General features: G+C 53.6%; 1 protein-coding gene across 17 annotated transcripts in view; it reads right to left on the reverse strand.

Moving 5' to 3' along the window:
• Nucleotides 1-576: 576 nt before the first annotated feature.
• NFASC (neurofascin) overlaps nt 577-27,938 on the reverse strand; it is a 186,007-nt gene continuing 158,645 nt past the window's right edge. For 8 of the 17 annotated variants that reach the window (XM_082612041.1, XM_082612053.1, XM_082612049.1 and 5 more), the window contains 6 exons: nt 24,309-24,536; nt 20,690-20,806; nt 19,367-19,519; nt 11,962-12,093; nt 9,620-9,689; nt 577-6,164 (listed from right to left, as the gene is read on the reverse strand). In XM_082612041.1, the coding sequence (XP_082468167.1) occupies nt 5,933-6,164; nt 9,620-9,689; nt 11,962-12,093; nt 19,367-19,519; nt 20,690-20,806; nt 24,309-24,536 (932 nt within the window). In that variant the 3' untranslated portion in view covers nt 577-5,932. The remainder of the gene's footprint in view (nt 6,165-9,619; nt 9,690-11,961; nt 12,094-19,366; nt 19,520-20,689; nt 20,807-24,308; nt 24,537-27,938) is intronic. The other 9 variants (XM_082612044.1, XM_082612045.1, XM_082612043.1 and 6 more) reach the window with 4 other exon arrangements.

Consider the following 27,938-nt stretch of genomic DNA (forward strand, 5'->3'; position numbering starts at 1 on the left):
CTTGTTGATTGAGATTCCTTTGAGTCTATTAAGAGGGGGGTTTGGTTTGTTGTAAGCAGTTTTATTCATCCTTTCAACGATATGAAATGTCTGTTCTGTGTCAGGCACAAGGCAGGGCATATGCCAGTGTTCTCACATCTCAGGGCAGGCAGGGCTGCAAAGGAGGAGCGGCTAGGAGGCGGAGCTTCACTGCACATTCCTTTCCTTCTCCCAACATCCCAACACGGCACTTCTAAACAGGTGGCTGTGCGCAAGCACACGTCAGTTGCGTTGAATCAGGGGTGTCTCCGTGGCTGAGCACAGTCCTATACCACTCGTTGTACGTTGAAAACACTAACCGTGCCAATGAGTTTTCCAAGATAAGACCAACTTCAAGATGGGGGCTGGTATCGTGGAATTTCTGGGTATGCTGTGTGGTGCCCATGAAAAACCCCATGATTCATTCCTGTCATTAATCCCTAGACATCCCTCTTCTACCCACTAAGGAAAATGAACAAATTACATGGCCAGAGTCCATTTTGAACAACTTTTATTATACGTTTAGTGTTCTCTATACAAAAGAAATCAGTCTTTTTTTTTACAGTGATTCAAAAAAAATTCTGAATAATTTGGCCTTTTCATTGCTCATGCAGTCGTTTATAAGTCCACATATTAGATGGTCCTCACGACCCAGAAGCCTTCCCTGCTGAAGGTCGAGCGTGACACCCTCAGATATGCATCTGTCACTGACAACGTTGGTTAATGCAAAACAACTCGCAAAAAGGAAAGAACACGATGTGAGAGGGGTTAAAACAAGGTGTGCCATGGTGAGTTAAATATTTAACCAATGGAAGAAAAGATCAGACCAATTTGTGGGTGTGTGGGTAGGTGGGAAGGGATGGAGACATTCGGAAAAGATTTCCTCACTGAAAGGAACAAACTGGAAAATGTGTGTGTTGAAGGGAGGTGAAGGGCAAGAGGTCCTCCAGGGCCCAGCACGGGTGAGGGTGGGACCAGGACAGAAGGCGGCCACACCACAGGCAACTGATGCTCAGTGCGGGAGGATGTGAGGTTGGCAAAGAGCTGGGAGCTGGGCAGAGGGACAACACTGACTGAGGACGTCGAATTTGGGAATCAGAAAGGAGAGCAGGGCAGGGTCACCTGATCTGCATCCTTTTTGAAAAAGAAACAAGAGAAGTGCACAAAATTCTGGATTTCTTCTCCCAGATTTTTGTATTTATTGCTTCACTGAAGTCTTTACACGTGCTGACCTCCAGCCCAGCAAATCCTGGGGGTGGAGCTCCCATGGGCCCTGCTGCCCCTCGGCACCCTGCGGCCGTGGGTGGAGGGGACAGCGCCCTGAACACCCACTCTTCCGAGGGACACAGTATGCTGGGGGCCCGATGCGTTACGAAGCGAGAGACACCACCCTAGAGGCTTCATGGTGACAAACACCAATCAGCTCGTCACCCTCTTCTCCTGGCTTAGGTCTCCCCTTAACAGCACGGCTGGCTCACCACAGGCTGGCACAAACTGGCTGATCTGGGGACTCAGAAAAATCCGCTGATTTCATCTGCGGAGGTGTATGGGGATGTGGGAGAAGTGGAAAGAGACGTGGGAGACAGTGAACCCCAGGCCAGATCTTAAGTAACACCACTGCTCCCAAGGCAGCAGCTGCAGTGAGATGAAAGAACACTGAACAAGGAGTCAGAAGGCCTGCGCTCAAGCCCTACCTCACCTTGATCTACTAGCTGTGTGACCTTGGGCAAGTCCCTTGACCTCCCTGGATTTTAGCTTACGATGAGTACTTTCAATCAGATCAGCTCTGTGATTCCTCTGCATGCTGAAATCTGATCCTGTCTTAAGCTAGACCGCTTTGTACCTATTTCACTTCCATCCTTAACATTACAAAACATCCATTTAATACTAATGTACTGCTAGAGGGGCACTGGTTTTGGGTGTGGCTTGAGACACTGGGTGGTGGGGTCTGGTGGCTTCCCTGGACAGCTGTCCTCCTTTCCCTCTGTTCCTTCTCAGAACCCGTTCTTAGTAGGGGAGGGAAGGAAAGGGCACTGCCCTGGCTTGGGCTGGGCAGGCTGGGGACAGCCACAAGGTTGGCTTGAACTCCCATGGGGTGGCCCCTGCCTGGTTTCAAGGAGGGGCTGCCCAGGATTTGGGCTCTGCCCGGGGCACCGAGTGTCCTCCTGACATTTCAAGCTCTTTGTTTCATTCGTTCGACTCCTCTGATTTTCTATTTTAATCAGGGATCTCCCTATATGCTACTCTTAAGCCACCATGTAAAGATCAACCAGGATCCACAGGGTGATTTCTTCAGTGGACCTAGCTGGGTGGAACGAATTACAACACAGGCTTGTGTGTGCGTGGCAGGGGCTGCTGCAGTGGTGACGGAGGTATCATGGGCGGGGAGTGTGCTCTGGGCCCTCCCGCTGAGAAGTGATTCCTGACACCAGCCCCGCCAGCTGAGAGCCCAGGAAGTCTCCCCTTTTCAGCGTGTTAGTGGAGTAGCCTTGCAAAGACTGAGGCAGGTGTGTGAGGTCCCCACGGCTCTCGTCACACGGGCTGTTTGGGATGCTCTGTGACTTGGCTCTGGTACTGCAAAGAGCCCCAGGAGCCTTAAAAAGCTGCTGCCTGTGCGGTTCCTGGGGAAAATTCGCTCTCCTTCGGATCAGACTCTGTCTCTCTTGGTTTTGCCTCCAAGAATTGCCCAAGTGGGGCCCAGCGTGGGTAGCCTCCTTCCCCTGCCGAGTTGTGCACGGCACCCCACACAGCCCTTCACATTTCATCTCCAGCGGGCCTGGCTATGGACTCATCCTCTTCAAGACAAGGTGGTAATCTGGATTGTTCCCCCGAAAGGGCCGCCCTGCAAAGGGGCCTAGGTCTGCTGTGAGTGTGCCGGTGTGGCTGCCGGCTGTGTGCAGGGAGGCAGTCCAGCAGCTGGAAAAGCCACAGACATCTGTGCGTCTGTTCCCACCCCTTTTCCAGGGCTAACTGCGTGCACGGAAACCACGAAAGCACTGCCTGGGCCCAGGCAGCGGTCCCCTTTCTGGGTGATCAGTACTGGCACCAGCAGCCTCGCGGACCTTGGGACCGAGACCTTGGGACCTGCCAGGAAGGGGGTAGACCAAATGCCTCTGACCCCTCGGGGCAAAGGCAATGGACGAGGGAAGTGGCTGGTTTTCAGCTGAAACTCAACCATCTCCCCAAAAGCAAGGTAAGGAAAGAAGGGTCCCATTCACCACGACCCAGGCAAGGTGAGAGGCAGCTGTTCCCCGGCCCTGCAGTGGTGCCCTCCCCAGACACTGGCCTCCCCGCTCCTTTAGCTGGGCCCATGTCCCTCTGTGGGGACAGGTTTTCAAAGGAGGGACTGACAAGGGGAGAGAGGCACCAAAATACAGACACGTTCAGCAACTTGGCCCAAGGGGCAGAGAAGAGAGGCTCAGGCAGCAGGACTGCCCCTGTCTTGCCCAGGCTTCAGGACCAAGTTCCCCCTCCAAAGCTCTTCCCTTTGAGCCTGGAGCCACTGGCGGCTTAAGCACTCAGAGTTCTCCCAACCAATGCCACTCTGTCCCAAGACTCAGTTCCACGACTGTCAGCCCTTCCCCCATCATCAGTTGTGTGGAGGACTTTCCTGAGGCAGGGGGACGGGTGTGACATCTCACGGTCCATCCTGCCCAAAGAGCTTACTTCCGGAGCAATGAGTTTACTAGTACGTACCGTGCCATATGGAATGAGGGCCTGAGAGACTGACTGCTCTGCTCAGATCCAGAGTGTTTTCTGGAAAGGCCGGTCCTTTAATTCAGCTCACAGGCACACTTCCCTGACATTCCCTAGGCTACAGGAATGCCCAGCAGTATCCAGGCAGGTGGAGGAGGAAAGCCAGGGGAGGGGACCCCTGAGCTGGCTCCCTAGCCCGCTACTATTCGCCCTGTCCCCTATCATCACGAGAGAGCTTCCCCCCAGGCTTCCGGGCAGCACACCTGGCTACGGCTTGGATCAAAGGACGGTTACTCGCTCAGGTTCAGACAACATAACTGGCTCAGCTCTGAGCTACATATTCTCACCTGCAGACAGAGTAGGTGTGTCTATGGGCTTGACCTTCAACTGACTGATTATTAAGTAATGCAAGCATTGCTAATACCTTTGCGGCTTAAACATGTGGCAAACGATGCTTTCTTTAATAACGTCTCTGAAGGACACAGCCCTGCTCCTGCCCAGGTCGCCTGGCAAGAAGCTGGGGGCTCCAACCAGAGGCTGTGTCTGTGGCAGGTGGTCCACGACTGGGGCTCAGCTTCACCCTCCTGAAACCGACTTCAGCTGCAGCAACAGCTGAAGGGTTACTCTTAGGCTCTAGATCTCTCGCTTCCTCTGTCTGAGGCTAGGTACCTTTGGGTTCAGACTGGAAGAGGTGGGGAGCATGAAGGCAGTGCCTTGGGTCTCAGAGAACTGCAGGTCTGCGAGCGTCTCCACCTGGGGCAACGGGCTGCAGGGCACGTTTGGAGTGGCTGCTTCTGGTTCTGCTGTGACGCTTGCGTAGGCCGCCCCATTCTCCTTGAGACAGATGTCACTGGAGGCTTCAAGGCTTGCAGGGAGGGGCTGGGAACCTGGGAACTGCAGGGACAGGTCAGGGCTGCATAAGGCGTACGAAGAGCTCCCAGGCCAGGCTTTGCAGCACTGTCAGCGCCGCGTTCCTGCGGCGGCGGCGGCGGGGGTGGGGGGGTCTCCCGATAGGTAAATACCCTAAGGAAAGGACACACCGGCTCAGTCTTGGGGGCAGCAGGGCCCCATCCACACGCCATAAAACACCAGCTTCAACATCATACAGGAGCTGCTATCTGCTGGAGACGAAAGGGGGGCAGTGCTTTCCACCCCCAAGCACCCCAGCACAGCCTTCACATCGCAGGGGTCCACCTCCTGGACGGCAGCAGCACAGACCCTGACCAGGCGGGCGGCGCCCTCTCCTCTGGATGCCGTGGGCGTGGTCCTCTCTCCCACATCCTGAGTTTCCCTGATGGGGGGGGGAGGAAGGAAGTCCAAACCTAGCCCTTTCCTTCTCTCTCGAGGTGGGCACAGCTCCCTAGGGACAGACGCCTGGTTTTCCTCTGCTTGAGGTACACAGTCACTGGAGCTGAAGTCCTTCCCACTCCTGTTCCTTACACTCCTTCAGTCAGTGCAGCTTTTGTCTCAGACACTCCAGAGGAAGGGGCAGGGTAAGAGCCAGGAGCTAGAGGTAAGCCCACCTCCCAACTGCTTACCCTCTCCCTGCCAAAAATACTGTCAATTTCCAGAGAGGAGCCAAGCCCAGCTCAGCAACTGACAAGGCTGAGGTGGATGGGTTGGGGGCCAGGGGAGGCATCTGGCGAGAAAGGCATCCTTCGGAAATACGTTGGCCCAGCCGCGGTTTGAATACTATAGCTTTTCTGTATGTTCGTTTACGGATCAATCCTTTTTTTGCCTATCTCTGCAGTTTCCTGGGCGAGGATCCACCTATTCTTTCTTTTTTTCCAGGGACATTTCTTCAAAAGGAAAAGAAAATGGAGATGTTGGGTCTGGAGGAGAAGACCCACAAAGCAAAAATAAAGACAGTGAGTAAGTACCGTAACCAAGAGAAACTGGTGAGTGTGTGTGTTGAGGTCAAGGGCAGGCAGTGTGGGTAGAGGCTGGGGGTGGCTGTGAGGCTGAGCAAGGGACCTGGGCTCCCTCCAGCTGAGCTTAGCCATGGCTCCAGCTCGCCCACCGGTGGCACCCCGGGGGGGTCATCGGGAGGGGGCTTGCGGTTGGCTGGGTGGTCACTGGTCCTCACAGCTTGGCAGACTCCCATGTTGTACCCTTGTCCCTGAAGGTGGTGGCGGCTTTGTGGTAGGTCTGCAGTGGCTCGTCTCCCCCTCTCCCCTCCTTCTACTTGCAAAGTAGTGGCTGTGCCTGGGGGGCTCTGTTAGGCCAGAGAATAGATGGCGTTGACAGGAGATGTGGCCTCTGAGCTTTCGTTGCCCTCCGTCTCTTCCTTATCCTTTTTGACTGTGTACTGGCCGATGAAGGAGCCGTCTTCATTGAACTGTCCCTCGCCGCCCTCGCCATAGTCCACCAGGCTGTCATCACTCTCCTGCTGCTTGATGGTGCCATCCAGGGATGTCTGGCTGCCCTGCAGGGGCTTGTTGTCCTCGTCACTGGATGGAGAGAGGACAGAGTCAGGGCTGGCCCACCCAGCGCAGCCCAAACCCAGGCTGGGCGGAAGAAGGCCCCCAGCCTCTTGCCAGGCATGCGTACCACACAGCTCAGACAGGACGGGACCTCAGGGATGACCCAGACCAGCCTTCACTCCCCTCCCCGTCCGGCCAGTTCTGCAGAAGGGAAGCTGAGGCCTAGAGAGGACGGCATCGTCTCCCAGGCGAGGGGCAAGCTGGTGCAGAGCTGGGATGGACCCACACTCCTGGACGCCGGGTCTGGGGTCCTCTCCGGGAGGCTGGGTCGCTCTCCGGGGTGGAAGCAGGCAGAGGACGCCACCCCATGGTGAGGCGGAGCCAGCCGCTTGCAGACCAGGGGGACAGGAAGGGTCAAAGAAGGGAAGTCCAGGACGTGGAGTTCTGGTCCCATGTGTGTCCCTGTGTGGTTCTGTGGCCTTGGGAAAGCCCTTCCTTCTTACTAGGGCTTAGTCCCTCTATCAAGAGGGTTCAACTAGCTTTGACTCTCTGTGACCTGTGATTGTCTCTGGAAAGACTCTGCTCTTGACCCAAAGCAAGGGTCTGGGCCTTAAAGGGACAAACCTCTCCCTGCCTTTCCCCTTCTTTGTCTTGGTGGTGTCCCTCTCAGCTCTGGTTTATCCACAAACAGATGCTGTTGTTTCAGGGCTAGCAAGTGATGGCGGGAGGAGGGAGGGGCATGCAAATGAGGTAGGAGGGGCCATCAAGTTGAGACAAAACCAGCAAGACTCAGAGGATCCAGCTCAGCCCCCGCTCTGAGGCCCCAGGTCCTGCCCTTAAGAGCCTCTCATGCAAGGAGAGCTGGTCGTTAAAGTGGCATCTATCCACTGGGGTGCCTGCTGTGCCCCCAGGAAGTGAGATACCCCGAGTGGGCCGGCATCTGCTCAGGCACCACATCCCTTCCCCTGGCTCTTTTAGGCTCAGAGGCGGGGACCAGGTGCTGCTGGCTGCACTTCAGAGGAGAGACGAGGTCCCGGCAGGGGGCAGCCGGACCAGCAGTGGGCATCTGGGTCCCGGCAGGCAGGACCACAGCGGTGCCAGGCAGTCTGAGCAGACACCCCCCACCCCCACTCCCCTGCCCCAGGCCACCCTTAGCCCTTCCTGGGCTTGTGGCAAACCACCGGCTGAGTTGCCATTAGCGTGGGCAGTGAGTTCTCACTTCTAACGGCAGCGGCAGCGCTGGTCAAAGACAGCTGTGGGGGGAGGGCCGCGAGCCAGAGGAGCTAGGCGTCAGGAGATGGAAGGCTATTAGCCCACTGCCCCCGTGAGCTGAGTGAATGCGGCCCGTTACCCTGCTTAACTGTGTTCTCTGACGGCAGTGCTGTGGGAGAGGCAGCTGAGTGAGGGAAGTGGGTGTCTGGGGTTATGCTGTATTTGTTCAGGGGGTGGAATTCACGTTTTGAGAACCAGCAGATTCTAATGACCAGGCTCCTTAGCCCACTTGCCAGTGTTTCTCACAGGCACCCTCTCCCCAGGGCCCTCCACTCCCCCTGCAAGGGAGTGACAATTGTGTCTATGTGGTTCTCGGGAATTCCAGGCCCCCAAGCTAAATGCAATCACTGAACAGGGTGGCCCAGTGGGGGTGGGAGGGGTCCTTAATGTGTCAGGTTCTTGTGGGGAAAGAGGATCCAGGTCTGGAAAGAACAGACCTCTCCTAAGGGAAGCCTGAAAGAAACCCAATGACTGTGGCCCCCTGGTCCAGTCACCTGTCAGCCTACCTTCCAGGAGACCTTTGAGGACCAAGTGGACAGACAAGGGAGAGAGAAGCAGAGAGAGACACACCAGAGAGGTGCCTGGGCAGCGAGGTCCCAGACGAGCAGGGTGAGCCAGACCCCCAGCCTGTCCCGCCCAGAAACTTGGTTTTTCCTCTAATGTATTAATTTCTCCCCTTTCCCAGTTTCAGACTCTTGGACTCATCCGAGTGGGGGCTCTAGGATGGATGCCGCAGGCCTCCCCAGAGCCGAAGCCAAGGGGTGTGTCTGTGCGTGCGCTTGTGTGTGTGTACATGTGTGTGTGTGGTGTGGAAGCCCGTGCATGCGGGCACCAGTGTATGTGTGTCCAGCCTCAGTGTCGGTGGGTCAGGGGGCTGGGGTGGTGAGGGGGCAGGTGTTTGCGCCCAACAGCTTTGGTGTCTGGTGGAGGAGAGGTACCTGAGGAAGTGGCGTCTCATAGGTTACCTGGCCCTGTATTTGAGGAGGTCCTCACCCTTCCTCACGCTGCACTGAGGGCCTGGGGAGAGAAGGCCCAGGGCCTTTGGAACTGATGGCCAGAGGATAGCTCCTGGCCCATGGGGAAGCTGGGCCCCACCAAGGGTGCTGAGGACAGCCTGGGGAGGAGTCTCTCGTGCTTGTTCTTTGGGAGGCTCCTGGGGATGCATGAATTGGATGGATAGACAGGGTCTATAAGCCGCCAGACGGGCTCCTGTGTGGGCAGAGGCTCTGCCGCCCATCGATCTGATCCTGTTTGAGAGGCTGCTGATGGGCAGAGTGGCAGAGGCCCAAGATAGAATAAGGAGAAGTCAGAGGAGGACGGGGTGACCTGGCCCCAGAGAGTGACTTGGTGGGGGTGGGGAAGGAGGGCTCCAATCAGAATATTTCCTCCTTTTGTACTTGGCCTGGGAACGAGACCTCCGTGACTCACCCTGCACCATTCCTTTACTCAAAACCTACTTGCCAATAAAATGGACAGATTACAACTTTTGTTAAGCCAGATACAAAGGCCCGTCCAGATCTGAGAGGGAGCATGGGCATAGGACAGTGGCAGTAGCTGGACGCTGGTAGCTGGACATTGGGCCCCTGGGCTCTCCAGTTCTGCGCTAGCTCACTGAGTGGACAGCACAGGAATCTTCCAGGTCACTTCCCAGCCTGGGCCTTGGTCTTCTCATCTGAGACACAGGCTCTGGACCAAATGCCTCTCCAAGGCCTATTCCAAGCCACAGCCCAGAGAAGTCATTCTAGTTCCTGAGGAAAAGGCCTAGAACACCTCCCCACGCCCCCTTCATCCCTCACCTAGTTGAGTTTTAAAGACAATACAACTTCCCCAGGTCGTCATCTTCAGAGTTAAGGTGGGGTGTAGGCAGAGAGCGAGCTGAGAGCAGAGCTCATTTCACAGCAAGGGGGGCCTGGGTGCACTTTCAGAGCACAAAGGTGGAAACACACATACAAAGAATGCAATAAATCTGGGTTGTGCAGCTGAATGGATGAAATGCTGTTCATCGAATGAGTGTAGTGTGTTGGGCAGTGCTCCCCGTCCCCGGGGGGGATGGCGAGTGCTGTCACAGAGGCGGAGGTGACAGCCTGATGGGAGAGGACATCCGTGTAGTAGCGTCTCAGCCCAGCTGAGCAGCTCTGAGGGAAGGGGGCTGCCTCAGGGTGGGTGAGGAGAACCCACCTGTGTGGACAGGAGTCAAGGAGATCGCGCACCTGTAATCAAAGGAGCCATCCTCTTCTTTGGGGTCTTCAGGGCCAAGGGGGACATCCTTCTTTTCTCGCACTTGGTCAGTAAGGGAAGCAAAGACAGACGTGATAATTGAGCGTGCTCCCGCTCTGTGGGGCCCCGAAGTACAGCCAAAGAAGCCGCATCTGGGTTCCATGACTCTCCCTCTTAACAAGGCCCCATCCATGCCCCCCTTGTTCTTGCCTCCCACGGTTGATCGGGTGCCAAGTGAATTCTGCTTCCTCCTCCCCGTCACTGGGGCTTTTCTTACATCTCCACTGACAACTGAAATCTCCCCCCACCCGGCTCCCCACCACCGCTCCATGAGGTCTTCTCCAAACACCAAATGGATGCGATCCTTGGCACCTTTCTTTTTTTTCTTTTCTTTTTTTGGCTGTGGCACGTGGCATACTAGATCTTAGTTCCCTGACCAGGGATCGAACCCATGCCCCCTGCAGTGGAAGCGCCGAGTCCTAACCACTGGACCACCAGGGAATTCCTCAGCACCTTTCTTAATCTGGCTCCATGTTATAATTATTTGTGCATTTATTTTGCCTGTAACAGAATGCCAGTTCTTGTCTCGAGGGTGGGGACTGTGTGTTTTTTCAAAGCTCCTAAGAGAGCGCCCTGGGCAGACAGGACACGCCACACACACCTCTGGAATGGAAGGTGCTCTCTTAAGTGTGACCTCACTTGTTTGTGCGACTCCCTCTTCCCACACCTCCTCTGTGATGCGTCAGCGTCCCTCCCAGGCCCTGTCTTGTGCTGTGATCCTCCTACTATGCCAGCTGCACTGTCCTTGAGGGAGAGGTCACCTCTCCTTCTAGTATCCTTAGCACCCAGCACAGAGCCTGGCACACAGCAGACACTGAGGTGAGTGACTTCATTTCTTTCTAAGGTACGAGGCAGGATAATCACCCCTATTTTAGGGGAGGGAAGCTGAGGCCTTGAAGATGTCACATAACTAATTAGCAACTAAACAAAGTTTAAGGTGGAGACTGGAGCCCTGGCCTCAAGGCTCCTGGTTCACTCATCTTCCTAATGGATGGGGGGCTTCCCTTGGAGCTGGAGGAAAGGGGATTAGCTGTAAGAAGAACTTTCTGGAACGGGCAGAGGAAAGCTGAGTTTATCTGATCAGTTCTCAGGTGCATCAGTTCCCCCTGGAACAAAGGGTAAGCTCAGAAAGGCTGCCCTTCTCCTAACTCTGCCTTTCTGTCTTACAGAAGAAAACCAGCCCCAACACAGCACAACAAAGTGAAAGAAAACATCATTCACCAATAAAGAAGTATAATTTCCTGCCCTCCCTGACTTGAAGGAGAGGCGTAACTCTTTAGAATCCTAGGGTCTGAGGGCACACGGGCCAGGGGAAGAAAATAAAACAGAATCTCCTCTCTCTTTGAGTTGAGTTTTAGGGGATCGTGGAGGAGGATGTGTTCATAGAGATGCACAGAAGCTGGCACTTGGGGCGCGTGGGGTGTGTCTGGCAATGGCTTTGGGGGCAGGGAGCAATTTCATTGTGCAGTCCAGCTGGATTTTCACTCTCAGGGTCATCCATTATCCTGTCTCCTGCCACCCTACCCACTCCATCACAGACAGATGGCTTTCTCATCCCTGTTTGAAAAACAGTCAATATTTCCAGAAACAAAAAAGCCAGAGGTCCTTGTCCTTGACCTTGGTTTGTCTGGGCTGGAGGATCTTCAGGCCACAGAAGAGAAATACTGCTGTGGGACTCAAGAAAAGCTCAAAGCCATTTAAGGACTGGGGGTCCCTCTCAGTGCAACCCACCCCTCCGCCTCTGCCAGCTCCTCATATAGGAGCATCTGACCCTCTGTTGGTGTATCTGTGATTTCAACCCAGCCGTGCTGAGAGCCCAGCTCTGCGGCCTCTCTCATGCATGTGCTTCTTCCATCCAGACCTCTCTTCACTCCGGCCTCTCTCTTACGGTTACAGAAAATGCATCTCTCCTTCCCACTTCACTGGGACATAGGATCCTAATGAGATTCAGGCTGAAAGAAGCCAATTACTGAGCAGATGGGTGGTGAGTCAAGGGGAGGGAAGGTCATTCTTAACGGGAGCCAGGGCTCTTTCCATATCCTCGCTGGCTGCCTGGACTGCTCCATCCCCCCACCTCAGGCGAACTTAATTAACTCAAGTGCTTTCTGGCTACTCTTAAGATGCACAGAACAGGCAAGAGGACTGTACGTCCAAGCTTGGCAAGGACTGTGCTCACTGAGAGGGCGGAGCCGCCTGGACCTGGCAGGAGACCTGGTGACTCGCAGGAAAGCCCGCTGGCCCTGTCCCCCAAGCCCACTCCTCTGACACATCTTACCTGGGTACTTGCCGCCTCGACTCCTCTTGATGAAACAGACGATGAGCAGGGTCAGCACCAGGAGGGCGACGGCGCACATGAGCCCAATGAACCAGCCCTGGGTGGCGATGTCCGCCTGGTTGTTGGTGTAGGCTGGCGGGGGAGGGCCAGAAGCAAACACGTGGTGAATGATTCACGTGGGAGAAGGTGAGGAGGGGAGGGAAGAACTTCAGTTATTTCATGTCCACGTTCCTCCTGCAGCCTAACGGTACCACCCCGCAGCCCTCCGGCCCAAACTACCTTACCCTACTACAGGGACAAAGAGAAAATAATTTAAAAGTCAAGGTCAAAAGGTCATAAAATAGGCACAGGAAAGGGGTACAGGGAGCAGAATAAGAAGCAGAAAGCTGAACAGGTCCTTTAGGAAGGGAAGTTTCCTAAGGATGAGGCATGGCATTCTTGCAAACCCGATGGCTGGGCACAGCCTGGTGGGGAATGAGGGAAGGCCAGGGATTGACTATGATTCCCACGAATGAGCCAGGGGTGAGCCGGCACGCTACCCGTCAGGGAACAAGGTCAGTGGTCCCATGGCAAAACCCCTGGAAGAACGCCTTCACAGACCTGCACAGGCACAGAGCAGCGGCCTGTCCCACCAGTATGGCCCTGAAGCCAATCGGGCTTCCCGGCAGTGGGTCACAGGTGGGGTACAGTTCCAGGATGCCCTGTGCTTCCTCGTGTCTCCCCAGTTGCACTGTGGGCTCCCTGACAGCAAAGATAGTCCCTGTGCAGGTAGCCCAGATGGGCCGGTGGCGAGGTTAGGGCCAGGGTTGTGCCTTCAGCACACCCCATGCTGCCGCTTCCAGACCACTTCCATACGTGGAGACCCCTGTGACAGCGGGTCCCTCGCTGTCCCTGCCTGGACATGCGGAGACCTGTCTCAAAGTGGGCAGACACCTTCATGACGCAAGGGGCAGATGGGCGGGCCTGGAGACCAGAAGCAGATCTGATGGTGTCCTGGAGGACCAATGGCTAAGGTTAGAGATCAGAAGGGGTGGGGTGGGTAGGAGTCACTTGCCCTCTTCCTTTCTACGGACTGGAGAACAAAAGAAGCAGCCTTCCATGGAAACCACGACGTGGAGGACAGGAAGGATCACAGGGGCAGAACAGACCCTGGGTAACCCTGGGGCCAGCAGAGCGAGCAGAGTGGCCTCTGGGAGAGCCAGACAACATCAGGAGTGCTGAGGGCCACGCAGCCAGAGCTGAAGCTCAGGGCCTCCTCGGGGGAAAAGCACAGGCACAGAGGATGGACCCTGGGCCCGTGCCATACTCTAGGGTCTGCATCACACACCACTTTTTGGGGCATGTATCTGGGTGCAGTCTACCCTTTGCTCTTCTTGGGCAGAGAAACTGTCTTTATAGCGTTCTCAGCATCTAGCCAAGGGCATTGCACCAAGATGGGTCTCAATAAACAATGAAGACTGATGCACAAGACCTTCCACGCTCTCTGTGCTCTGGCTGCCCAGGCAGCCCGGGATGGAAAGCAGCTGAGTTCCATGGGAACATGGCTGTGACTACCCTGATCCAGGTACACTGTGGGGCAAGTCCCATCCCTGCTTCCACTCCTGCTTCCGAAGGCCATTTCCTGCACAGGGTCAGAGAGGTCTTCCTAAACCCCATGCAGGATCAGATCACTTCCTCGCTTCAACCTCCAATGCTTCTCATTACTGTTAGGAAAAACCGTCCATTCCTTATCCTGATCTGCTGGGCTCCATCAGTCCCATCTCCCACCACCCTGGACACTCCAGCCACACTGGCCACTCCCACTCCTGCCTCAGGGCCTTTGCATCTGCTGCTCTTCTTTCCAGATGGCTGCCTCAGCAAAGGTCATCTCTTCAGAAAGGCCTTCCTGGAACTTCCCAGCTAAGGCAAAAGCCCTCTCCCCCACCCAGCCACTCTCTATCTGAGGGCTCGAATTTATCCTCTTCCTAGCACTTATATCCATTTGCTATCTTACTACTACTAACAGTTTACACCTATAAGCACTTCCTATGGGCTGGCATGACTCCAAGTGCTTTCCCATGATTATCTAATTTAATCCTCCCAACAACCCCATAAGGTGGATTTTTACTATTACCCCTATTTCACAGGTGGGGAAACTGAAGCACTGAGGTTAGTGATTTGCCGAGGGGCCCAGAGCTGGTAAGTGGTAGAGCTGAGCTGTGACCCCTGGCCGTCACAGCGCGAGTCTGTGCTCTTCACTCCACTCTCATCTCTCCACCCAGAAAGTAAGCTCCTTGAAGGAGGGACTGTGAGGGTTACTGTCGTCCCCCCAGTGCTGGGACACAGCCTGGAACATAGAGGCCCTTGATTCACATCTGCTTCCTGACTTCCTTCCCTTCGCTCAGTCCACTCATCCTCTTGGCCTGATGGGGGTCTCTGCTTCCCTCAAACTCCACGCTGCCCTCCCTTCTGCATCACCCATTCCAGCACGTGACTCAATCGCCAGCTGTGGGTCCCCTTGGCAATTACTGCATCTTTTTGTGCTTGCCCTGAGCTTTGCTGGAGGAAGATGAAGACCCAGGCCCCTCACAGATTCACTAAGTCATACTTCAACCGGACCTCCTCTGCAGCCTGGCCACCCTTCCACTCCTTTCTCACTGCCCCTCCCAACTGCTCCCCCTCCCCCTCTCGCTGCCCCCATGTGACCCTCTCTCTGAGTCAGTGTCTCGGTGTCGAGCGCACCTGCTCTACTCTGGAGACCACTGAAACCTCACAGCCTCCATGACCGTCCCTTCCTTCTGTGTCCAGTAGGGCCCTCCTCTCTCCCCTCTGAAGGGACCCAATGCCTCACCTCCTTGGTGGCTCAATCCTGTAAGGATCTCTGAAAACTCCAGCATTTTCAATTTCTTCCTCTGTGCTATCTCCTCCCTCCTGCTGTTAAGCACGTTGAAGCTCCTTGTATCTTAAAACAAAAAACCCTTGAGGAACCTGGCAGACTTTTTGGCTCTAGTGCATGCACTGTCCTCTTATAGGTAAACTCTTTAATCTTCCATCATCTCCAGTTCCTGCCAACTCCTTTCTCTGCTAAGACGCTAACCTCGAGCCCCTCTGTACTCAGTGCTCATCCACCATCACTGAGGGCATCTTTCCCAGACTTACCTCGACACCCTTGACTCTTACTCTCACCTGCCCTCCAGTCCTGCCCTTCCAACTGGTGATCCTTTTTTCACCTCTCATTGTCCTTCCAGCCGGTTCCACACTGTAAGCCCAGGGCTTGCTCCTGACATCTCCTTGGATGGTCCCTCTGCCCCCTTCCTGCCCCCCTGCTTCTGCCAGTGGCTTCACGACTCATCTCTAAGGGCTATCATTTTACTCCTTCCAACATGTCTCTCATAGTCATGTCACTGCCCCATTCTAAAGGAGTCCCCTCACCCCAGTGTCCAGCAGATCCCAAGGATACAATGACACATCATGTTATCATGTTCCCAGAACACTTCCATCATGCCAGGTGCTCTGGTCTTCCCCTCCCTGCATCCTTCCCATCCTGCCCCAGAGAGCCTGGATTGCCACCCTTCTTGCCCTCCACCTTTCCACATTGTACCCCCTCCTTCCTGAATCTCCCATTCCTCCAGCTCACACCAATCTCTGAACTCCCACTTCACCCCTATTTACTCTGCACAATGTAACATTTAATTGTTCTGTTTCCTGCGTTCTGATGTCCAATGATACTATTAAGGCTTGAGAAAAGGGGATTCCTTGGGCCCCCTCGTACTTAGCATGATGTTGGTCACCTAACAAGCAGTCATTGACTACTTATTAATGACCAATTTAATCCTAATATACTATGGCTAACCTGGGGTATCTCTTTCATTTTTTCCTGATACTAGCTGGAGGGTCACATGGATATTGGCTTGACCACGTGCCACTTGGGCACTGGGATGAAGGAGTCACTTCAACTTGTGTTTGGATGGTGGTCGCCACCTTTTACAGAGAAGTTGGTCTGAACGTCTGCAGTGACCTGTTTGCTCCACCATCTTGCTGATAGCCGTCTCCCACGAGACTCCTTTCTCTTGGGAGAGAAAGTCACAATTCCAGGGAAAGTGGCCATATGGGCAATTTAGAAATTAAATGTAGCTTTCCATTCCTGACAGCACCATGTAAAGTTCAAATGTTACCTTCAGTCCTCACTGAAAAGATCAAAGAAATTTCTGTGGAGTTTGGACACAGAAGGCTGTTCAAAACCAAGTAGATTCTGTAACTATGTTTGGTGATAGATGTTAACTAAACCTATAGTGATAATCATTTTGCAGTATATACATAGATCAAATCATTATGTTGTACGCCTAAAACTAATCAGTGTCAATGATACACAAAAACAAAGAAACCAAAAACCCAGTGGAATCTGGGATAAGGTGGGCTCAACCAGACCCCATCAAAATGACTTAGTTTCTCAAGAACCAAAAGAAATTTAGGACATGATCTCACTCACAATGTGACCCTACACACAGACTCTGAGAGGAATAAGGCATTTTTGCAAGACTTCAGGGCAGTTACATTTGTCTGCCAACACCGCTCTTAATCGATCCATTCAACATGTTTCCAGATTCCTAATGGACACAGTAATAGCAACATCCCAAGATCAGGGTATATTTACACTCACCACCTTTGCTGTAGCTAACGGAAGCCAGAACAGCACCCGTTCCTTGGGTACACACAGGTCCTCATAGCTCTTACTCTAGCCTAGAGGCCATATTTTGTGTGCCTTCCACACCACACCCTACAATCCTGCTCAGAAATGGGCAATTCACCTGCAAGGCAGACAGTTCCCATAACTCCAAACTCTAATCAGGAGGAAACTGGTTTGGCCATTGGAGAGAGGCCAGTCACTCAAAGTCAGCAGAAAAATTATATTTCAGAAATAGGGCAGATGAACAAGTATGACAGGGATGGGCTTTCTTCAAACGCAGTTTAGCTTGGCTACTCTCACTTAAGCATCATTTTACACCTTTCCATCTTCACCTCGCTCCATCCTGGGTTTCTCCCAAACACAGCAGAAAGAGGCCAAATACAAGTAGGTCCCCTAATGTCCCTCCTCCCGGAGTCCCTGAGGTCTAAGGCAGTTTGCTGTCTCGCTGGCCCCCGTCAGCCTCCCATCCCACCTGCCCCAGGATGTAAGAGCTGGCAGGCCTCCTGGAGTCCAGGGTTATGTGTTTGTGGTCCCTCGGGTCTCTTTGGCTTCAAAAGCTTCAAGAAGGTGATTAACTTCCCATGTGGGATCTTTCTGGTGAGAGTCAGGGAGCTTGTTAGCATTCCTAGTTGTTTTCTTCCATTTCCTTCCTGAACCACTGTAGCATGTTTGAGTCTATAGACTACAGTGATGGCCTGTGGTTGCCTAAATGACTAGTGGTTGGGCCCAGAGACGATCATAAAGTTACTTTGATGAGACACAGGGACCTGGGAGATTGTGTGAACTTGACTCTGGAGTCCAGCCACTCCTTTGTGTGTTTTCAAAGGATCTGAACACACACTCACAGACACACATGAACTTCAGAAAGTGGAAATATTTTCCTTCTCTATGTGGTTTGCACATAGTCGTTTCCAGCCAGCCAGTGAGGTAAGTGAGCTGTATGTACTCAGGGCGAGGGTCATACCTGCCCTCTCCAGCTTGCACTGGGAGGAACTGGGAAAACATGCAAGTGCTGAAGGCCTCAATCACTCTGAAAGCAAGCTATGGGATCAGTTTCTCCATAGCAACCACAGGAAAAGAGAAATGAATACCCGAGTCAATATTCAGGAGTGTATTATCAATCATTATTATTATTTTTCTGTATTGCATGTTTCATATCTCAAAGCAGATTGGGACATACCCCAGGGCAGGGGCTGGTCCTTTTTGCTCTGGCTCTTTCTCCCCAACCCTCACCCACAGTCCCAGGGCTCAGTTCTGGGAGAAGTCGAAGTCTGAAAGCAGGCTGAGCCGGCTTTTGCTGCAATCCCTAGGATGGAACGCTATCCTCAAATCTCATCTTTGCTTTCTGCCTCTGTGCAGAATCAAATTTGTAATGAGTAAAATCAAATGCACGCACTGGTGAGCAACAGCTTGGGACCCCGACTGGGTCAGACAGAATCCGGCCACCTGCTCTGCTTGGTCAACTGTCCAGTCCCCCTGGCCTGGCTCCCAGGATGACCTGGCTGCTCACGGACATCCTGCCTGAGTTGGCCTGGTTAGCCTCAAGCAGGCAGCTGGACTCTCAGACTCCCTGAGTCTTGATGGCATGGGCATGCACAGGACAGGCAGAGACACAGGGAGGAGGCCGGGACACCCAGACCAGGAGGCACCAGGCTAGAAGGGGTGGAGTGAAGCCCTTATACACATGGGCAGTGACTCTCAAGATGCAAACTACCAAGATCGGCCTCATCAAGCCAGGCACAGGGAGAGTAATACATACTTAAGTCCACATTCAGAAGTTCATATAAACCATTGTGTGTTTTTCCCTTTATCCTGTGTCTAGTAACCTGCATCTGATTAGAATGTGCCTTGAGGCAGGGACTGGTGCTTTTCTCTCTCAGTCTCTTTCCCCACACTCATCCTTACCCCAGGGCTTAGCAAACTGGCCACTTGGCTAGCTTGCCTGGCTGATTTTAAAGAGACACACAGACAGACAAGCAAGTGTCCTCAAGGTCTCCAGACTGCCAGTCACCCTGATCAACAGAGAGATTTCTGAACCTTGTACCTTTTACTGAGCCCCAGTTGGTACAAGTGAAGAAGCTTCTCTATCCATAGCCCTGATAGATCCAGAGCTCTTTTAGGATTAGGCTTCTTCCCCTCCCCGGTACGATCAAAGGTCAACTACTTTTAAGCCACGACAAACTTGGGACAAAATTAAACCAAAACAACTTGTGTAACACACTTTCGAATTTTTAAACAACAGATGACAGTGGCAAGGTAGTGACATACATGCTTATCCTTGGTTTGGTTCCTGGGAGGATTTTGGGGTCAAGACCCTTGGATGGCCTATCCCCTAACCTAACCCCACGTGCGAGAAGCAAGCCCCTGTGCCTCCGGGACACACTGCCCCCAGACCCACACACAGGGTCCATGTCTGCATATACACCAAGCCCTTGTGGTTCAAGCACAGTGGAGACCAGGTGGTCTCCCCTGCCCTCATTCTACAACGCCTCCGTTCCCCCCTGACATCCCACTCATCCCCACAGGGTCAGAAGCATGGTTTCCTATCTACTGGCATGCACTTTTGGCTCGTTTTGTCTTCCTGGGAGCTGCAGACTGACATATAAGAAGAGCCGAGCCACGTCATGCAAGGTGAGGAATGGGAGGATGTCTTCTTTCTGAGGAGACAAGCAGGAAGCCGACAATGAGAACAACATGCCCCATGCTTGTAGGGGACGGCCAGGCCAGATCCCCTCTCACCTGTACTGGTCATAAAGGTGATGACGGTACTGCTGATGCCCTCGTTGTCCCGGGAATAAACTCGCAACGTGTATGTCATACCGGGATAGAGGTCTGTCAGCTGTATGGGCTGGGCCTGGGCCTTAACAGGGACAGTTTTTTTCGTATGGTTGCCTGGGGAACAGAAACCTCAGTCAGCCTAAGGCTGGGCACGATGAGCTGGAGAGGCAGTGCTTAGGCTCCTGGGCACCTGTCAAAGGTAGAAGCATGGAGGGTGGGGGAAGGGGCCAGGCTGTCTTGCAGACCTGGAGGTCACTGGGCAGCTCCACCAGCTTTCTCACATGCTGACTCTCCTATACAATGGCCCTGCAGCCTAGGACACTGTTCCCTCTCCTAAAGTTTTCTGTCCTCACCCCAGTCTTAAGCACTTAGTACATCATGACCTGCTTCCTTAAGCTCTCAGGGTGTCAGCCAGCGCTCCGTTACCCTGGAGAGGGTCAGAGAGCCAGTCAGCGTCCCTCATGGTAACCGGAGGTGAGACGGCCTCTTCTTCTCAGCTCTCACTCCTGGTTTCCCCTCTCATTTCTCGCTGCGTGGTGAATTCACACATCAGGAGAAGTGAGTGCCTGGGTGTCTGAAAAAGTGCGGACCAAACTAGGAATTCTGGATTCTGTGGATGTGAATATCTCTCCAACTGCAGAGAACTAAGAGTTGACTTTGTTCTCCCTCAAAGAGCTTCGGGTGGATTTCCAGCACAAGCCAAATAGGCCAGCATGGTGGGTCTGAGCCCTCAGGAACAGGGGCCTTCACTCAGAGAAGGCAGATAGCCTGACCACACTTCACAGCCTCACAAATCTGGACGCTTGTTCCCAAGATCCAGTAAAGAATGAACAGCTCAGCTCAAGCCACCAGCTGAGATGAGTGACCCTGGATGGTGTCTCTGACCTGTGAGCAGCTAGTGTCCCTCTGTGAGCAAAGCACAGTTGAACCCCAAGTCTGGACTGGCCCAGCCTGTCTAGGGGAGACAGCTGAGAATGTGGATCCTGAATTAAGGAGGTCCAAGCAAAGGTGAGATCTGGGGGCCACCAGAACCCTCATCCTGGGCAGGAAATGGACGAAGGGCCCCTCACCCAGGCCGCCCCCACCGCCAGGCACCCCTGGACCTTCGCTAATGGCCGCAGAAACCCCTTCCTCCTCCTCGAGTCTGCTCTTCCTACCTCGCCGCCGCCTGAGCACGTCGACTTCATTAAGCCACAATGAAGCGGCTGGAAGGCCTCCCTGAGCCTGGGGGAGCGCATGGGATCTTTTTCAATGGCATCTCCACCACCCGCACAGAATGCTTACTGTCGATGTACTCAACCACAAAGTCAGTTCCGGGCCCGAAATTGTGCTTCCAGGTGATGTTGGCCCATTTACTGTTGGGGAGCACTGTGACGTTCCAGATGGATTGCTCATCGGGGGCTGGTAGGGGGGTTAGAAGAGGAGTTAGTGGTGAGGAGGGAGGCAGCACTGCAGACAGACAGACACACACACACACACACACACACACACACACACGCACGGGCAGCTAGGAAAGGGGAGAGGAGGAAGTGGCTGTGCACAGGGCCCGACAGAGCTCCAAGCTGCAGCCTTGGTAGCCAGGCTATAGGTATGAGCAAGTACAGTCAGGAGGACTCGTATGTGAGGGAGAGCCGGAAACTATGTGTCCACATAGGTGGGAGTAGGAATGAAAGAGTGGGCTTGATCCAGGCCATTGGAGGCTCTAACCTGGGTTTATTCCCTTTTTAGGTCCCTTGTCGTGGATGTGAACAGTGCAGCAAAAGGGGCCAGTGAAGAGCCCCATTAGCTAGGACGCAGATGGGGCGGGAGAGGTGTGCCAGCCTCTTTCCCCTCAACTATAGACATTCTACAGGAAGGAGAGAAGGTATCTTGAAAAGCCACTCGAGAGTCATGATGAGATTTGCAGAAAGGACAGGACCAAACAGGGGAAAGCCTTAATGGGATCCTGAAACTGGAGGTGGAGAATGGCAACCTACAAGGGTGACTCTGGTCTGAGGAGCCCCTGGGGTCATTCTTGGTCCACAAGATGCTGAATTATTGAAAAATGGCCTCAGATTCTCTAAGGGGACTTGGGGCCTAAAACCCCAGGGCCCCAAGCAGAGACAGTACGAATCCTTCCTCTCCCTTTCATGGGCTAGAGGGGACCAGAGAAGATAACTCCTTCTTGACACCCAACGTTCAGTGGTCCAGATACCAGAAGAATCCTGCTCTGTTGCTTTCTCAGCACTGTATCTTTGAGGCCCGATCTCTATGTAACACAGAAGACATTAATTATCTAGTTCCTATGAGCTGGGAGATACTTTATCAAAGCCATCACCCTGTCTGAAACCACAGCCTGCGGACAGGAGAATGGCACTAATCTTCAAATGTAATCATTTTTCAAGCATCCCAGCGGTCTGATTACCCCATTTCCCAGCAAAGATTTAATAGTGGAATACTAGCGTGAAGGCTTATATTTCAAAGACTTTACAAGTGTGGCTCCTCTATATTTTATTAGCGTGCAAGGGGGCACTGTCACCGACTCACCTGTCAAAAATAAATGAATAGAGTACATTGGTGATGCATTTATTCATTATCTATTTGACATGTGACTGAGTCTGCAGGGCTGGGGAAGTGATAAAAGATCTCCTGGTCTCCACTTCAAAGAAACACCTTCTCTACTACAACCTTGTCAGTTGTCAGTTGCCCCAGGTGGATATGATTCATTTTAGAAAGAGATTCCATTGATGGCACGAGGCATTCTCCGTGTGGAGGGCAGAAGTCAGCCTTCTTTACTGATCTGCCAAAGGTTTCCGCTGTATTGGCTGCTTTAACTCAGCCCAAATCCCAGCTCCTTACAATCTCATGGCTCTCTCTAGTGGGAATGAATTATGATCAGTTATGATTTGGGGACCTGAGATTTTTCCTCCTCAGCCCTGGGCCCTGGAAATAGCCAAAGAATTTGGGTTTAGACTGTCTGACCACCAATACAACCCTGGCCCAAATCTGACTGTCTTAAAGGTAATGGAGATTGGGGCACTATTAGATAAGGTCAAGCAATGGGAAACCAAAATGATTTAGAGGTGGGAGCTGGAAGAAGGCACTGCCATCTAGAGAGACCAAGATGACGATCACTAAAGAACAGAAAAGCTCAAAGAAAGGCGCCAAGAAGGAAAGCTATCAATTACTACAAAAACAAGAGGAAGAAGTGAGGGGAAGCATGGACTGTCCTGTCAGCTCGTGGGATGTGAGACTTAAGGCGTATTCCTTGAAATCTGAAAAAGACAAGTTAAGGACAAAGAAAAAGTCCCATTTCACCACCCAAAAGAGTAAACTTAGGAAACATTTTGTCCTAAGTTGTAAGACACGAAAAAGATGAACTTTCATTTTGAAAATCCTGGACAACAGAGCCACTCTGCTGCATTGAGGGAGATGAGGATGTTGAGGGGAGCCCCTGAGCTCTAAGGATAAGGTCAGAATGTGGCCAGGCCCCCGCAGCATCTCAGGCTCAGTTAGCAGTTGGGATGTGAGAGTCCATAGGCTAGTCCTCTGCGGCAGCGAGGCCAATCCTTCCAGAAGGAGCAAGACCCACTCCCTGTCTTCATTCTTGGTACATCTCTTCTGTGAACTCGGAGCATTAAAGTGGGGCACGGAGGCCCACCTGAATGCAAAAGAAGCCTCACTGTGGACCCAAAGAACACCCATCACCAAACTGCCAGTGGCAGCTTCTCATAGCCTAGCAGGTTTCTCTCAGCCAACTTTTCCCTACAGAACATGCTGTTTAAATTCTCGTTATTGCAGCTTTAAAGCAAATCAGTGTTTTCAAGGTCTGAGGAGCATAATGTCAGCTACGCGTCACGTGTCTCCCCTTATGGCTCACACAACTCCATGTAATTGGATTAAAGAAGATACTCACACATGCATTAAGTCTCTATCCTCATTCAAGTGCTGAGAGAAGAGGGGTGGGATGGGTGACAGTGAGGCCTCGGAAGGCGAAGGGACTTGCCCAGGAAACAGAGGGGGCCTACAATTCTACAGCTGCTGGAGGAGGGTTCTGGGTGCTTCCTGCCAGCCGCATCATGCTGACTTTACAGCTGGCCTGTGGGCTCCACAAGCTAGATGCCCTCCCCTCCGTGGTAATAAGAGTGTTTGATGTCAGTTCTTAGAAGTACTGCTGGATTCCCGAGGGGGTCTCCTCATGCTGGAAGAACAGAGCTTCCTGGCCTGGCTGCGTGATGCAGGAACAGCACATTCTCTGGGCTCAGCAGGCCAGCCCTGGGATCGATTCTTACCACGGGCCCCTAGAAAGGCTGCGATTTTCCCTCCGTGTGTATATCTGGGGGCGTGGGGAATATGAGTGGGGAGAGCCGCAGAGCCCTCTCTGCCATTACAGGACTCCTTGGTAATACCATTTCCTGCAAGCTCTGACTAGAAAAGTCTGTAAGTGCGCCTTTCGGGGAGAGGTGCAAGGGAGGCGCAGGATTCTGGGGACAGAGCTGCCTGGCATGGCTGGCCACTCCCCACTCCTCAGCCCTCTGCTGCAAGGCTGGGGCATCATGGCGGAGACAGGAAGCCTTCTCAGGCCGGTCGGCCAGTGTCAGGCCCTTCCCCACTCTCCCCCTTCTGGAGTGCTCAGCCCTAAGCTGATCCCTCAGCCTGTGGCTGGAGGCAGCCCTACAGTCTGGAGCCTGGGGGCCCTCTGTTAAAGAACAGGGATCCGAGGTTAGGACAGGGGCTCTGAGCAGTGGAGGCCACCATAGGGGTGGGCGCTCTGTGCCTCTAGGCCACCAGACTGAGAATCCAGTCTCCTGTGCTTTCAAAGCAGAAACAAAGGGAGGTGTTGACCAGCACGATCTGAGACCCCCCCGTCCTATCTGGGGAAGCCTGTGGGTGGAGGGACGGGAGCACGGATGATGGGCAGTACCGGATTCTTGGATCTTAGTCCTGGTGGTGGTGGGAGGACTCTCCGTGGTGGTGGCGGCGGCAGTGGCTGTAGTAGTCGTGGCGACGGTGGTGGTGGCGATGGTGGAGGGAGCGACAGTTGGGATGGTGGGGACTGTTGTGGCTTCGGTGGTGGCAGCAGTGGCAGTGGCGTCAGTACTGCCCACCGTGCCCGTCACACCCACCGTGGTCGGGGGCGACGTGGGAGGAGCTAAGGGGGAAATGTAAAACAGCCAAGTCTGGTTGGTGTGGCCGTCCCCAGCCTGGACACACGGCCCCACGTGCAAGGCAGGCAGCCCGCAGAAGAGATGGAGCTTAGGGACCAGAAGCCTCCCCGAGCAGGATGGACTGGGTCAGACGGGTCGCCGTGAAAGAGAACAGGACCATGGCAAGGAAAGAGAATGAAGCCTGTGTGTTTCATTTTCTTCTCATGGTCTGTGTGGCTCAAAGCACCAGCATGCACACAGCCAAGGGAGGTGATGAAGACGGGACACATACCAAATCACTCAGACCCCAAGGATGACATGGAGTCCCAGGTCAAGCACCACCCAGCACAGGCCAAGCAGCACCACTTGGGTGCAGGCCTGGAGCCCTGGCCTTGGAGGTGGGCAGGTTGCGGGGCCCTGTCCTGCAGGAGCACCGGGAAGCCTGCCATTCCCAACCATTCACTCCAAAATCACCCCCTCTCCTGCCTGCTTGAGTTCGACCACCACCCAAACCCCGTGACAGAGAGAGAACAATCCCCACCCTGTGGGCAAGACTTGCACCTTGGTTCGTCTTTCCTACCTCCACCGCCAGCCCCTCCCCAGGCTCTCAGCTCTTGTTCATTCCCTGGCCTCTCCTCCCTTCTTCTCTGCCCAGCGACGGTCCCAGATTACCCCAATCCACCCTGACTTGTAGTAACTGCCTTTCTCTCTAGGGCATCTGGGGTCTGGGCACCCGAAGCCCTTTCCCTTTGATTAGAATGTGGGGAAAGGGCACTGATGGACTCACAGTGTGGCCTGCGCTCAGTGGCACAATCTTCCCAGCCCACAGTAGATGCAGAAATCCCAGGACACGAGTGGGGCACAGGCTGGGCTGCTCTTTTGCATAAATCTTCAGAGAAGTTTAAATCTGCACTACCTCTCACTTCCTCATCTCCTATCCAAAGCTACCCTTTGTCGTTGGTCAGCCCTAAGGGGCTAAGTCTATCATGACAACATTTCCACAGACCGTCTTTCCTTCTACAGAAGGGTTGTGGACACTAACAAAGGGCTGGCCTATTCCTCTTTAGTTCCAGTATTGCTAAAGCTTAGGGTATGAGAAGAATGATGGGCAAATCAGAGAGAAACCGAGCTGCCTCTCCTCCTTGCCCACTACCTCCTGTGATCTGACCACAGTCGACTTTCTAGTGTCACTGCTGATGGGGCGGAAGGCAGTGATGTTAAGACATAAGTAGGTAACTCTAACTTTCAAGGAAGAGTGATATCCTACCTTATCTCAAATCTGCAGAAGATCAGGAAAATACTATCTCCACTCCCCAGAAGGGAGCCAGGGCAGGGAGGGAACCAGAGAGAAAATTGCCAGAAAGCCTTTCTCAAGAAAGAATCAAGAGATCCTAACTCTTCTCAACAAGAGCCTGACCAACAAAAGCCCTTTCATTCCCCCGGGACTCCAATATTACAAGTCCCCCACAGAGAAGGAGGGACTGTTCCCAGGATCCCAGTCACTTCCCTATTTGTAAGATCAGAGGCATTATTGGGCCTGAGGGTGCTGACCACAGAAGTCACACTGGGCAGCTGAATATGCCCCATGCATTCCAGAGATTCCTGGACAAGGTCAAGGCAGACTGCGCCATATTCCCCAAACCCCAGTCAACTCGCAGACATCAGGAAGGGGGGGCGGGGAGGGGAACGTGAGGTGGGAAAAACTCTCCCTCTCACAGTCAGTATTCAAGGATGTATTTCAGTCCAAGGTGGCCCCACGCCTGGAATGCAAGTTCAGTGATATAAGAGCTCAGCCTGAGGGAATTCACCTATCCCACCCACCAAGACACACACACACACACACATATATATACACGGGCCTGAGAGATCCACAAAGCAAAGATGAGCTCCCTCTCAGGCCTGATGCCTGGCAGCTCCCATGGCCACGGAACACACATGGGCTTTTCCTGCTGTTCTGAGCTGCTGGAAGGAACCCTGAGAAGCTATTTTGTCCATCTGGATATGACTGCTCTGCTCTGGCTCCTTATCAATAGTGTATTTTCTTTTTTTTTTTTTTGTGGTACGCGGGCCTCTCACTGTTGTGGCCTCTCCCATTGCAGAGCACAGGTTCTGGACGAGCAGGCTCAGCGGCCATGGCTCACGGGCCCAGCCGCTCCGCGGCATGTGGGATCTTCCCGGACCGGGGCACGAACCCATGTCCCCTGCATCGGCAGGCAGACTCCCAACCACTGCGCCACCAGGGAAGCCCTCACTAGTGTATTTTCTAATAATTTCTAGCAAGAGCAATGTTTACAAGGTTCCCCTTTGCTATGACTGTTTAAAAGGCGTCATCAAAAAACTGAAAATGCCTTTAAAGTTAAACCATCCCACTCTGTGCAGTGCAGAGATGCGGGCTTGCCTTCTTATGTGTACAGTGGTGCTGCATTTCCCAGCCCCCGGAAGCTGTTCACACTCTCACGTGGGCCCCGGTCCTCATACAAGCAGGTACACACGCTCATGCTCACAAAGGGCCTACAGCCAGGCCCACACGCTTCCCTGGGCGCTCCAGCAAGCAGCCCTAGAAACAGAGATGCTGAGACAGGCTAGGCTAGAGCGAGTTTCTTCCTGGGCCCTGCTGGGCAGAGACAAGAATGAGCAATGACTGAGGATGCTTCCACACTCTCCTCCCCTCCCTCTGCCAAGTGTGACAGGAGGAAGGGTTTTCTTTGATGATGGCTACCTAGATGCTTATCCTTCAGCTCAGCAGCGACAATCAGGTATTAGCGAGAGGGGACCAGAAGGGAGTGGGAGGAAAGGAGGCACTTCCCAGGCATCCTCCCAGAGGGTCCCCAGCACTGGAGGCACAGTGGAGAAGACACCTTGGTTGGCTGAGGTCACAGCTGGTAAATCAGCATCCTCTCTGGCCTACTCATTAGCTGTGTCTAGTGTCCCAGGGTTGGACAGGGCCAGAGAGACTGGGAGGGCAGAGGCCAGAAGGCAAGGCTCTGAGGGAAGGGACCGAGGAGTCAGGTGAGTGAGCTGTTATAGGTGGGAGAGGAGGGCAGGTTTTCCATGGGAAACTGTCCAGCGCTCAGGTCTACGGGGATTCAGATGATTTCAACCCCTGGGGTGGGGTGGGGGTAGCAGATAAACGGGGAATACGGCCCAGAAGCGGGGCTTATAGTCAGAGTGGCCCACAGGCTGGACAGACTCGTTGCTGGGCTAGGGTGTCATCTTCAGCCACAGCAGGAACTATGGGCTGGAGAACCACCCTGGTCACTGCCCAGTGGAGACCACCAGCCTGGCGACCGAGAGTAATGGGGAGCCACAGTGGGCCTGGAGCTGGAAGCACAGGACCCCTACCTGAAGGCAGAGTCAACCTAATGGGTTACCTAATGCACACTGGAAGGCACCCCAGCTATGGCCAA

The sequence above is a fragment of the Mesoplodon mirus genome (genome assembly GCF_964341445.2).
Source record: "Mesoplodon mirus genome assembly, chromosome: 3".
NCBI lineage: Eukaryota > Metazoa > Chordata > Mammalia > Artiodactyla > Ziphiidae > Mesoplodon > Mesoplodon mirus.